Source organism: Artibeus jamaicensis, unplaced genomic scaffold (genome assembly GCF_021234435.1).
Source record: "Artibeus jamaicensis isolate MK-2021 breed Jamaican fruit bat unplaced genomic scaffold, CSHL_Jam_final contig_233, whole genome shotgun sequence".
In the NCBI taxonomy this organism is placed as follows: Eukaryota; Metazoa; Chordata; class Mammalia; order Chiroptera; family Phyllostomidae; genus Artibeus; species Artibeus jamaicensis.
The window spans coordinates 51588663-51602091 of record NW_026521486.1 but is presented as its reverse complement, the minus strand read 5'-3'; the positions used below and the strand labels follow the sequence as shown (position 1 = coordinate 51602091).

Genomic DNA, 13429 nt, shown 5'->3' with positions numbered 1-13429 from the left:
GAGATGGGCTCTTCTGTTCTCCTCTCTTTCACTGTAGTGATCTCTAGGCAAGAAGTTCGTGTGGCCCAGACACCTGAGGGAGGCACTGTGGTGTGAAGGACTTGGACTCCAGCTGCAGACAAATGCTCAGATCCCACCTCTGTCACTTAACCAGCTGTCTGGCCTCGGGCAAGTCACATAACTTCTCAGTGTCCCAGTTACTTCATCTGAAGTCAAAAGAAAGCAGTGCTCAAATAAAAAGGCTAAAGTTCAGCAAGAGCAGAGAGTTAAGAACTTCAGGCCTGGAGCAGACCACTCACCTCCTGCTACTTACCAACTGTGTCACCTTGGAAAATTTTAGTATGATCTTGAGACCCTCCCCAGTGACTTCCGATCTCACTAAGCATAAAAGCCAAAATGTTTATAATGGCCCACAAACCCCTCTGTTCTGTTCTCTACTACTTCTCTGACCTCATCTACCATTCTCCCTCTTACTCCTACTCTGTCTATACTGACCGCCACCAGGGCCTTTGCACATTGTGCCCTGTAAGGTTCTGGTTCTTCCAGATACCCACGAGGTTCCTGCCCTCAGTGCCCCAGTTCTCTGTTCAAATGTCACTTTATCAGAGAGGTGTTCCTTGGCCTTCCTGTTTAAAATAGCAACAACACCTCCATCCACCACAGTAATCTATTTGCTTTCCTTCTAACTCTCTATGAGGTCTCTTTGCTCATTTTTCTCCATAGCACTTAACACCATCTAGCACACTATGTGTTCGTTTATTTATTTACTATATCTCCTCCCTACAGATTTTTATATGCTTTGTTCACTTGTATTTCCAATACCTAAAATAGTTACTGGTACATAAAAAAAATTCAATGAATGTTTGATGAATAAATGAATACATTAATCCATGTGAATTACTTTAAAAGTACTTCCCTGTATTGGCTGTTAACACTTATCAAATGGGTTATTAGGTACCTAAGATCTATTTTAAGAAGTCCTGGAAAAAAAAAAGTCCTGAGCCAATGGCTATAGGCCCATTATGTCATTTACCTGCCACAACAACCCGTAAGGTCAGTACTATTGTTATCCCCCAGAGCTGGGAAAGCTATGCATGTCCAGACTCACATGGTAAGAAGCAGAGTCAGAATTGTGACCCAGATCTTTCCAATTCCAAGTTCATATGGTTTCTGAGAAGATTAAATAAATTCACTTAGTTGCACAGGTCATTAGTACATGTTGGTTTTCTTTATACTAAAGTTTAGAAGGTAGAGGGTAGGAGGGACCAGGATTACATCTCAAGAAATCCCTGTGATAAAGGAAACAGCTGAGAGTTATAGCCAAGCTCCAAAGTGCCTTCATCCCTAACTGGCAAATTTCTAGCGAGTAGAAAGTGTTTGTGGTTCCCATGCATTCATATAGAAACACTCAGACTCAAAAATCATGATTTCTCCAAGGTCATTCAGGGAGTATCAGCATGAATGACCCAAATGTCCTCCATCCCAGTCCTGGGCTGAAGCTCCTTGAACTCATGATGCACAGTCCCTCAATTCTACGTGGTCTTTTCTTTGAGGGTGGAGGTCATCCTAAATAAAGCCAGGGAGCAGGACAGGATAGTCTAGCATCCCTTGCCTTCTGTTTCCCAGGACTGAGGCCAGTTTTCTTCCATTACTGAGTTGCATTTTGTTTCGAAGCACGTGACAGAGAGAGACTTAAAGCAAGGTTACATTATTTTGGATTATTTTTGTTTATTTTAAGAACTATTTAACATAGGTTTATTCTTTAAGGTTCCCCTGGCCCTTCAGAGCTGTGAGGCACCTCTGGAAAAGTCTTAAACATGAGGAATGTGCCAGCAGAAGACTGCAGGGGATAAAGGGCAGCCTGTGAGCCCAACCCATCTATAGTACATTCTTCCAGTAGAGGGCAGGGAGAGCTGGGGTCAGTGTGTGAGGAGTCACACATGGGAAGTCTTTCAGTGCAGGTGGGGAAGGTGTCCTAGGAGTTACTAGGAACCAACCATATTTACCAGAGGAGCATCATTTAAAACTTTTACTACAAAAATGTTCAAACAGCCCTGGCTGGTGTAGCTCAGTGGATTGAGCGCGGGCCTGCAAACCAAAGGATCACGGTTCAGTTCCCAGTCAGGGCACATGCCTGGGTTGCAGGCCAGTTTTCAGCAGGGGACACACGAGAGGCAACCATACACTGATATTTCTCTCCCTCTCTCCTTCCCTTCCCCTCTAAAGATAAATCAATAAAATCTTTTTAAAAATGTTCAAACATACACAAAGGTAGAGAACATAATTCTATGAACCTTTTGTACGCTTAATTCAACATTATTGATTCTGCCACTCTTTCTGCCCTTTTTTATTTGCCAAAACATTTAAAATTAAATATGTCACTTCACTCCATACTTAAGTATGCATCTCTAGAAAATAACCTTTTTTTTTTTATAGGACCCCAAAGTCATTTTTAGATCTAACAAAATCAACACTGATTCCTTGGCCTCACAAATATCCAGTCCATAATTAACTGTCCCCAACTGTTTGAAAATGTCTTTTTACAATTGGGTTGTCCAAATCAGAAACCAAACAAGGTCCTTATGTTCCTTGTGGTGGTTGTCTTTTTATGTCGCCTCTTACCTACCCACCCCCAACCCTGCCCAGCCATTGACAACTTGAAGAAATTGCGTCAGATTTTCTTTAGAATATCCCACATTCTGGATGTGTCTTCTTACTTCCTCATTATGTCATTTAACTTGTTCTTCCATCCCCACTATTTCCTGTTGAATGGAGATTAGCTCTGGAGTTATTATTAGAATCAGGTTCAGTGTTTTCGTTTAGCAAGAGCCCTTCGTAGGTGGAGCTGAGTGCTTCAGACTGCATGACATCAGGAGGCACACAGTGTGTGGCTGTGCCCCTTTCAACAGTGCTAGGATTCACCACAGGGGGCCAGTGGTGACAACTTGATCCCTCCATTGTAGAGTTCTCCATCAACCACGTTCCTTGTTTCATCCATTGAATATTCTTGTTTGATCCATTATTTCATCAGGGGTTGCAAAATGGTAATTTTTCTGATTCCATATCCTTCCATGTTAGTTGAAATACTTCTGTAAATAAGTTTTCTGCACCATTTACTGTTATTTGGCTGTCCTGAAATACAGTTTATACAGGAGAGGCAGTATAAATGCTTAATTCTTTTTTTTTTCTAAAGATTTTATTTATTTATATTTAGAGGGGAAGGGAAGGAGAGAGGGAGAGAAATATCAATGTATGGTTGTCTTTCATGCATCCCCTGCTGGGAACTGGCCTGCAGGGAACCGGCCTGCAACCTGGGTATGTGCCCTGACTGGGAATCGAACTGCGATTGTCTGGTTCGCAGGCCCGTGCTTAATCAATCCACTGAGCTACACCAGCCAGGGCTTGCTTAATTCTTTTTAATTGCCAACTTTCAGAATAAGAAGTTAGGAGAAGCATTATTTTTTAAAAGTTTTGGGCTTATAGCTGAATGGGGATGGATGGCCTGAATAGTAGGTGGGGAAAGGAAGAACTATTCTGGCGCCTGTATCCAGCCTTCACTCACTCTGGGGTATATGGGGTGTGTGGGGGACAGACAGGTACTAAAGTGCTTGATGTCTTGCTCTTTGGACGACCATAAGATGGGCATGAGACAGGCCTGGCGTGCAGGGTGCTGTAGGGGTGGGGGTGTGGGGGAAAGAGAGAGAGAGAGAGCCAGATAGGGGAAGGCAGAGAGAGAGGTAGGCAGTGAAAAAACAGCTAAACACAGAAGACTGAAAGAGAGAGAAAGAAAGGGAAACAGAAATGAGAGATCATGAATGAAATATACCAAGAAGAAGAACAGGTCAGAAAAGCAGAGTGATGTGAGGTGCCTTGAAAGACAAAGGAAGAAATTAGACACGCAGACACAAATTGAGACAGGAAAGGGGAAAAGAAAGAAATGTGTATGTTAAGTGTATTTTCAGTTAGAAGGGGTAATAGAGGGAGAATTAGAGAAATCGAGAGTGGGGAAAACACATGTCAAGACACAAGACAGGTGAAGGCAGAACATCCCAGTGATAGAAGAACACAAATGGAAAGAATGGCCTGGAAAGATGGAAAGATAAACTGAAAGATAAACAGAGATAGAAAGGAAAAAAAAAAAACACCACAGGTTCCAGAGACAGAGGCTGAGAAAAAGAAGACTGAAAAAGACTAGAGTCAGAGAACTTAAGAAATGTGGAGGAGGGCTCAGCAACTCTCCATGTAGGGCCCAGCCCTGGACAGATACTGGACTCTCACTTCCAGCTTCCTCTTAGAGTCTTCTTCAAACCTCTAGTCACACCCCCAGGGACAGGGGACCTACGACTAGCTTATGTGTGAATGGGATCTTTGGGAATCTGCATCAAGGGTTCCCAGCTTCCCCCACCCCCACACCAGAAGAGCATAGATGTTGCAGATGGGACTAATCCTGGAAGATTGAGGTCATGAGGCTGGGTGAGCCCTCAGAGATTTGCAAGATAAGACATTTAGGCAGAGAGTGCCAGATTCCTCGAAGCAAAGGACCAAATGTGTGATGCCATGATATCCAAGGGAAGGGCGGAGCCACAAACCCTCTGCTCAGCCTCCTCTTCTGATCCAAGAACAACTAACCATTTTTGCTTAACTGAATATGAGAGGTAAGGGGTCCAGAGACTCTTGGGGCAGTCCGGAATATGGGTGAAGGACCAAGGGGCAAAAAATGGCCCCCAGACAAAGGATCCACTACCACCTCTAGAGGAAGAATCTATCTAATCTATGTGAACTGCAGAGAAGCCAGGAAGGGTCTCCAGCGGGGGCTGTCAAGAGGGGGAAAATGGCCAATTTGCTCACCTTCAGGGGCCTTGGAAGAGGATCTGAGAAGAGTTTCCATTCCAAAAGCTGCAGAAGAGGAGTTTCTGGAACCAGCAGGAACATGCCCAGAAATTAATTTCAAAGCAGATGCCTGTTCTCACCCCCAGGACTGAGGGGGAGGTCAGAGGCTCTGAGCAACTTTCTGCCTTTACCTTCTGGGCGAGGAATCTAGGTGAGCCCCCCTCACTCCGCCCAGAGCTTCTGCCTCCTCCCTAAGGAAGCAGCTACAGAAGTGTCCCAGCAGCCTGACAGTCTCTGTAGGGGGCAATCACCCACCTAGACTATCAGACAGCGCTTCTGAGAGGCGCGTTGTCCTGTGAAGCAGCAACTGCGGTGGCCAATGGAGCCCGGAGGCCCCCAGGTAGGCCCTTGGCCACAGCCACAGTTATCACTGCAGCCCAAGCAGGAGCTGGGACAGGCAGATAGGCCCTTGGTACAAGGGTAAATGGGGCAAGGCGAGGGATGGCAACAGGGAAAGTGAGGGCCAGAGCATGGGACACAGGGGCTATGGGGACGTGTTGAGACAGGACAGGCAGGGCAGGGAAGGCAGGTGCATGTACAGGGTGGGCCAGGGAGTCTGGGACAAGAGGGACAGGTAGTTGTGTAAGAGGGATAGGCAGTGCAGGAGCAGGTGGGAGGAGGGCAGCCAGGGCAGGGGCAGGCACAGGCAGAGGAAGGACAGGATAGACAAAGAGAGGCAGTTGGAGGGCTGTGCACAGAGGGTGCAGGAGGTTGTTGGTGGGTGGCCTTCTTATTTCGAGGCCCCAGATGTAGGCCCAGAGAGAAGTCCATTCAGCTGCATGAACGGCCAGGCTGGGGGTTGGGTAAAGGGGAGGGCCTAGGAAGAGTAGAAGGGGCAGACAGGTGGGCAGAGGTGGGGGCAGGATTAAACCTAAGACACTGCTGAGCTTGCTGAGCCTTCAGGGAGCTCAGACCCCCCCAACCAGCCCTCCCTTTCCAGGCCTGCCCAGCAATGCTCTCCTGCAGCCCTCCTCTACACTGAAAACCCTCCAACTACAAGTGTACCAGCCGGGAACATGTTCTTCAAATACGACGTGCACTTTCATGCCTTCAGTCCTTTGTTCACACTGTTCCTTCACCTTGGAGCGCCTTTTCTCTTTTCTCCACCTGGCTAGGTGCTATAATCTCTGAAGTCTTTGCCTTTATTCAAAAAGTATTTCTTAAGCTCCAGGCACCTGACATCGCCTGGGTAAGGACCCCAGCCCATTACTCTCCAGCCCTGGTGGTCAGACCAGCTGCTTCAGTCTCCCTAACAGTCCCCCAAGGGAACTGAGGGAGGCAGTAGCAGCAGTGGCAGCAGCAGTAGGAGCAGCAGCAGAAGCAGCACTCTGAGACTGAGCCAGGGGTGTTGGTGGGAGGTGGCAGTGGAGGGAGGATGCCTGAGTCCTGGGTGATTCCAAAAGGGGCAAGTCCCAGGTGTAGGGGTGGGGATGCCCCACTGTCTCTGGGAAGCTGACAACCAGCCTGGATAAGATAGCCACAGCTAGGTCTCCTCTCTTACGGAGCTCTCGTAAAAGTGAGGAGTGAAGTGGGATGGAGACTAAAACCGAACAGGTAAACAAACAAATGCATTAGCTTATTTCAGAGCATGCAAATGACAATAAAAAAACAACAACAAAAAACAGGGTGTTGTGATAAAAAGTGACTCAGAGAGGTGGATTCATCAGACAGAGTGACTAGACAGTTCCCAAATAGTCAGGTATGACAGCCCTTAAGGGTTTTGGGGGAGATAAAGTATGTCCAGCCCTGGCTGATCATCAGGGAGCTGCCTGAGGCAGAATGGAACCCAGGTGTCTGGCTGGTGGAGAAATACAAAGCTGAAAAGGAGATAAGGAGTGCTGGAGATTGCAATCTAAAAATGTGGTGGTCAGGGAAAGTGCCATTGAGAAATGACATTTTAGCAAAGATCTGAAGAAAGTGAGGGGTGAGTCATGGAGGCATATAGTGGAAGAAAATCCCAGGGAGGGGAGACAGCAAGAGCAAAGAGCAGAGAGGAGTCAGGGCAGAGGTACAGAGCGAGGTGGGGGCCTTGGGAGTCACAGCGGGACTTGGGTCTTATTTTAAGAAAAAGGGAAAACCACTAAGGGTTTCAGACAAGAAAGTATATGGGTCTTCTTGATCCTATGCCTGCCCCTGGTTAAAATGTTTTGCTTCCTGAGAAACTGGTTCAATCATTTTGGGGAAATGTTTGGCCTTATCTGATAAAACTGAGACTGCCTGGACATATACTTTGACTCTTAGTTTTATAGCCTCGACAGTCTCTTGCATGTGTGTGCTGGGAAACAGGCACGAAAATGCTCTTAGCAGCATTACGATGTCCAAACTGAAAATAATCCCAACAGCCACCAACAGTCGGGTAAAAAAACACTATCAGCTGCTGCGGCAAACAGTATGAAGGTTCCTCAAAAAATAAAAATAGAACTACCATGTGACCCAGCCATCCCACTTCTGAGTATTTATTCAAAAAAATCCAAAATACTAATTTGAAAAGACATATGCATTCCTATGTTTACTACTGTAGCCAAGATATGGAAATAACCCATGTTTCCATTGGTAAAAGAATAGATAAAAAAGCTGTGGTACATATATACAATAGAATATTACTTGGCCATAAAAAAAATAATGAAATCTTACCATTTGGGACAACATGGATGGACCTAGAGGGTATTATGCTAAGTGCCATAAGTCAGAGAAGGAAAAATGCCATATTATTTAAATCTAAAAATCAAAATAAATAAACAGATAGAAACCCATAGATACAGAGAATAAACTAAAGGTTACTAGATGGGAGCAGGGTTGGGGGGCTGGGTGAAGAAGGTGAAGGGATTAAGAAGTACAATTTGGGCCCTGGCTGGTGTAGCTCAGTGGATTGAGCGCAGGCCTGTGAAGCGAAGGGTTGCCGGTTTGATTCCCAGTCAGGGCACATGCCTGGGTTGCAGGTCAGGTCCCCAGTGGGGGGACACATGAGAGGCAACCACACATTGATGTTTCTCTCCCACTCTTTCTGCCTTCCTTCCCCTCTCTCTAAAAATAAATAAATATATTTTTTTAAAAAAGAAGTACAATTTGGCAGTCACAAAACTGCCACAGGGACGTAAGTGCAGCACAGGGAATACAGTCACTTGTACTGTAAGAACTATGTATGGGGCGAGGTGGGCGTTAGACTTACCAGGGGGATCACTTTGTAAGTTATAGAAATGTCTAGTCACTGTGTTCTACACCTGAATGTAATATAATATTGAATGTCAACTGTAATCAAAAATTTTAAAATGAGCCCTGGCTGGTGTAGCTCAGTGGATTGAGCTCGGGCCTGCGAACCAAAGGGTCGCAGTTCGATTCCCAGTCGGGGCACATGCCTGGGTTGCAGGCCAGTTCCCAGTGGGGGACACACGGGAGGCAGCCATACATTGATGTTTCTCTCTCTCTCTCTCCTTCCCTTCCCCTCTAAAGATAAATAAAATATTTTTAAAAATTAAAAAATGAATAAACAAATAGATTGTGGTATATTCATGTGACTGGATGTTATGCAATAATGAAAAAGACAGTTACATGCAACATCTTGGGTATACCTCACAAAATAATCAAGACACGAAAGAGTAATACAACATCATTCCCTTTATATAAAATCTCAAAAGCAGTTAAAGTTAAGCAATATTGTTTAGAGAGGCATACACAAGTGCTGAAACGATACAGAAAGATAGGAAATAATCACAAAAGTTGGGATGATGGTTACTTCTTGGGGGGGAAGGATTATGGAACAGGCACATGGGAGCTTCTGAGGTGTAGGAAGTACCCTTTCTTAGGTAGCAGTTGAGTAGGTATTTATTTTATTTTAATTTATTCTGCGCACTGTTCATATTTATTTACTCTTTTAGAAAGAGAAAATAAAAGCACCATTTCTCCATGCCACCTCATTCAAATCATTATGTCAAAATTAGATATTCCTAGTCCACACGCCTAACTTTCCCACCTGCCCTTGAGGACAGAGACCTTACCTGTATTTAGAGCACCTATCAGTGCCTGGTATATAGCAGATGCTCAATAACTGCTGAACTGGATTGAGTTGAATTCCCCCAAGTCTCTCATCTCACGGAGAAGCAGGCAGCTGCAGAAGAGGAGGCAGTCCGCTGTGGTGAAGGAAGCACAGGATCCCTAAGACCTGGGTTCCCATCTTAACTCTGCCACTTCCTAGCTGTGCGACATTGGGCAAGTCACTTAGCCTCTCTGGTTCTCAGCTCCCTCTTCTGTGAAATGGGGATGATAGCTGCTACCTCTCTGGACTGCTACATGGGTTAAGTGAACAATGTATATGCCCAGCACAATGCCTGGAACACTTAGGTGTTCAACAAAGGTTGGCTCCTTCCCAACTCCCCCTACCAATATCACATTTTTTTCTTCAGAGGAGTCCACTAGAAGGGGCAAACAAATATCAAAAATGACCCCAGAGTGTGGGCCAACATCCTCAGGGCCCTGGGGCTAAGGTGTAGATGTAGTCTGGTTCAGAGCTGGCAGATTGGGCGATCAGATTGAAGCCGAACAGATCACAGGCAGTTGGTGGGAGCTGGCAAGGTTGGGAAGACACTAGGATCTGGGAATTTCCATCTAGGGGAAGTCCCAGACAGGGATGCAGGGGTGCCAGACTGGCCCCACCCAACACCCTGGCCTCAGGAGATGTGGACCCAGGGGGGAAAGTGGGTCACAGCAGGGCTGGAATTTAACTCCATTGGTCCCGTGACCTCTTTGCCAGTTATGGCGGAGGCACAGCCACGAAGAAGCCTGCTCCCTCCTCCAAAGAGCCCTCAATTGCTTTTCTTCAGAAATGAAGAACCTCGGATCCCTGAGGTACAGGCAGAAGGAACTGGACCACCACCCCACCCCACCCAGGAGACAGCAGAGATACTTCCCTAACCTGTGGATGGAGCTTCTGTACAAAACAGACCGTTACACCCACCGACGTGGAGACTGGCACACAGTTGGAGCACTCACCTCACACTCTAGGCAACTATGGAGGCAGACATGCTCCTTGTTCCAGGAGTGTGGCAGGTTAGGGCTGGATCCGAGAGGGGATGGGGTTCGTGGTAGGACAGCTCAGCAGAGCCTCTGGTGAGACTCCAGCTAGGCAGATTCACCCTGAGGGCTTTGCCAGCAATGTGGGGTCTTGCTTTCCATGTATAATCTCAGGCCTAAACCTATGGATTCCTATTCCTTGCCTGTGCCTCTGTTTCCCTTTCTGGAGAAGATGAAAGAATGGGCGGAGTCATTCCAGGGCAGGGTCACCAGATGTTCCAGTGTCTTGCTTTGGCCATCCTTCATTTGTAGCATATCCAAAGCTAGGCAGGGAGCAGGGATGGAGGGTCCCTCCTCTTTCTGAGGCACCAGTGGCTGGGGGCCAGGACCCCAATTTGGGGGCCTTTACACATAATCTTCTGCTGCCCTCCCTTCTCTCCACTCTTCCCCTCACTTTTTCCTAGAAGCTTTTCCTGATCTCCTTGCCCGGGTGGGAAATCCTGCTACTAACCATTCTCATAGTACCTCATGCCTCTCCATGCTGGTTATCACTTGCAGTGTCATGGATTATTTGGTTGACATCTGACTCCTCCCCCAGCCTAGAGGTCTGCAAGGGCAGGAACCATAATTGGGTATTGCCTGGGTTTATATGGTGTTTGGCATACACTGGATGCTTAATGAAGATTTGTTGAATTCATGAAACGTACATGTTTAGAGGAGTAAGGGAAGACATTTCTAGAATTGTGTAGACTAGTTCTTAAAATCCCGTGTTTCACAATCAAGGCTTTCTTCTATGTGGGATCTGGGCAGCACTGTGGCTAGTCAGGGCCATCCACACACAAATTCATTCATCAGGAGAGCTAACAAACTGGCAAGCAGCAGATTAGGCCTGGTACAAGGGGTGGAATTGAGCAAGTACAGGGGGTAGAGCAGGCACCAGCCATGGCACAAGACAGGCCTAGGGGAGGAGAGGGGAGCAGTGGGGAGGAGGGGAGAGGAAGAGAAAGGAGAAGACGTGATGTTCAAAACATGTTTTCATCACACTCTCCCTGAGTGCCCTGGTCTCCAAGCCCCGGTGGCACTTTCATGCCTTAATGATGTCCTTGGGGGTTGTAACAGAGCTCCCCCAACCTCATCTGCTAGCCCCCTCCGAACATGGCATAGGACAGCCCCCAACCCCCACCCCCAGCACCAGACTTGGCATGGGAAAATTATTTATGCAGTGTCCTGATGCTGGCAAGGAGGCAGGGAGGGTGAAAATTTGGGCTGGGTCAACACAGCAGAGTCAGGGCAGGTGGGGTCTGGATGCTCTTCCTCTCACCACCTCTCCTTCTGCTCTTCGGGGTGAGTGGTGTAATGGAAGCCCCATTCTAAGGCCCCCAAGATACCATTTCTCTAATTTGTCAGCGTGACCAAATAGAACCACCACAAACAACAAAACCTAGAGACAGGGGCGACTCAAGAGAAAGAGAAAGAGGGGAGCTCTCTCCACCAGTTTCCAGAGTGGGAGGCCCCTTCCCAAGCCTCCTTCTGGAACCCCTGGGTAGAAGACTGTCTCTATTGCAAGATAGAGAGAAGAATCTGAACCCCTCACAATGCCCCTCTTGCTTGTTGCTTAGTCCTGTATAGGGTTTTTGTTTTAACTTCCAAACCGTTGTAGCCGCCAGACAGGTCCCAGTCACTGAGTCCTGGGGAGGGGCGTGGGCGGAGGCTCCGCAATCCTGAGGGGCCGGACCAGCACAGGGCGGGCTTCTTGGGCATCGCCCCCTGGCTGAGGTCCTTGGCTAGGGACTGAGGAGGCTGTCGGAAGGGCGGAGTCACATTTACCAAGACAGATAGATGGACAAACACCCACCAGAGACAAGGACAGGGGCAGACTGACAGGCAAACCAGGACGGAGGAGAGTAAAGCCAGATGGGAATTCCAGACCTGCTCTCTCTTTCCAGGCCACTCCAAGTATTTCGTCCCCCGTTTTATTTTCCCGGTCCCCTTATGCTACCCTAACTGCACAGCCTTAGAGCTCTTGGTCTGGGGACTAGGCCCTGAAGCCCTCTAAGAGGGAGAAAGGGAAGAGTTGAGAGGGGAGACCCAGCAAGGAGAGCGTCAAGGGGTGGCGCCCGGTTCTGTGTCAGGATGCCCAGCCAGGGGCCTGGGAGGGAGTGGTGCCCTCGCCCGGTTCATGAGGACAGGAGACTCATTCACTGTAAACCAAGTACAGATGTGCCGGGAGAGGGCGGTGGGTGGGGAATCAGGGCCACATTCACAAACCACAGCTGGGCCCGCCCTCTTTCCCGGAGCCGCCACCCCTAGGGCAGGAGGGGTTAACTTTGCGGCCTCCTGGCAAGATCCCTGCCACACAGGCAGGGCGACATCCGACCCTAGCCTGGACGCCTGGGTCCAACTCCCTGACACCCACCCCTCCCACACGCTCAGAGCAGCTCCCAGGGTAACCAAGCAAAGTCAACAGCAGCCAGGCCACCTGGGGACGGCACCCTAGAGTACCTATTCCCAGCTCTTCCCACCCCTGGAGTGAGAGGGAGGGCCTTGTCTGTACCCCCATTGACGTCTCTTGCTCTCCAGAGATAACCGCAGCACGCCCCTTCTTTTCCTCTCTCCTTGGTCTGACTCTGGCTACCAAAAGTGGTCTTCCCTAGGGAGAGAGGACACCTGGCCCCCAGGGTGGCAGCGAGGACAGAGCAGAGTAATTCCAGTACGGAAAGCGTGACGTGAGTGAGTCTGCGTTCCCAGTGCTGGCCACCCCGGGATTGTTGCTGGGGAAGGTCCTTTGGGTGTGTCCCTCAGCCCAGCCCTGCTACTGCTCCCCTTCTACACTTTTCACTTCCACCCTTAACGACTGTGGGGGTGTCTGGGTCCGTGCGCAGAGCTTGGACTTCAGACCCCTTTTCTCTTGCTCCGTTCTCAGTAGAATGGAGGCTGATACCCTGGGTTCCCTCCCACTCTAGGACTGAGTCTGTGGTGGTCATGATGAAGTCAGAGAATGTCCTCTTCGGGCACTGATGTGCAAGTGTGTGCACACGTGCACGCACACACACACCCAGAGTCAACCACTTTCGTGGCACGTCTACCGGGCAGGCAGGCGCTGGTTGAGGAGGACGCACACCCTCTGCTTTGGCTTCTCCCTGCACTCAGCTACTCAGGAGACTCCTCCTACTCCCGGCGCAGTTCCTCCTGCCTCCTCCCCGGCCTCTCCCACTCCAGATCGGAGCCTAAAGGTGGGGATTGGCAGCCAGTTGCCCCAACTCCTGGGGCTTACTGAGGGAAGAAGGAGAGGGAGGGGGTCTTTGAGCCCAGAACGCAGAACTGAACCCCCGGCCCTCCCACCTCCTGCCTTCATACCCACTAGTTAAATCAGTTTGCTCTTGAGTCCAAAGGACCATCTGGGGTAGCCAAGGGGAAGCAGGGACTATTGTGACCTGCAGGAGAAGGCTAAGCAAAGGGTGAAGACTGTGACATCTGCCCAAGCACACTCCTGCTCCATCACTTCGCCCCTGGGAGCACGCGGGTACAGCTC

General features: G+C 48.6%; 1 protein-coding gene across 4 annotated transcripts; it reads right to left on the bottom strand.

Moving 5' to 3' along the window:
* Positions 1 to 1756: 1756 nt before the first annotated feature.
* LOC128626866 (sperm mitochondrial-associated cysteine-rich protein) lies at positions 1757 to 10929 on the bottom strand. 4 transcript variants are annotated; one of them, XR_008390959.1, is made up of 4 exons: positions 9877 to 10929; positions 8886 to 9017; positions 4849 to 4913; positions 1757 to 3132 (listed from the first exon to the last, which is right to left on the bottom strand). XR_008390959.1 is itself a non-coding variant. In XM_053661929.1 (3 exons), the coding sequence occupies exon 1, from the start codon at positions 5659 to 5661 to the stop codon at positions 5146 to 5148; it is 516 nt and encodes a 171-aa protein (XP_053517904.1). In that variant the 5' UTR covers positions 5662 to 5797; the 3' UTR covers positions 1757 to 3132; positions 4849 to 4913. The 4 variants fall into 4 exon arrangements, 2 of the variants coding, with proteins under 2 accessions (XP_053517904.1, XP_053517903.1); XR_008390960.1 differs by having other exon boundaries at positions 8886 to 8995; XM_053661929.1 differs by lacking the exons at positions 8886 to 9017; positions 9877 to 10929 and adding an exon at positions 5146 to 5797.
* Between the last annotated feature and the right edge of the window lie 2500 nt (positions 10930 to 13429).

Excerpts from the sequence above, each read along its gene's own strand:
- LOC128626866 (XM_053661928.1), bottom strand. The coding sequence starts at position 5,661 with ATGGACTTCTCTCTGGGCCTACATCTGGGGCCTCGAAATAAGAAGGCC.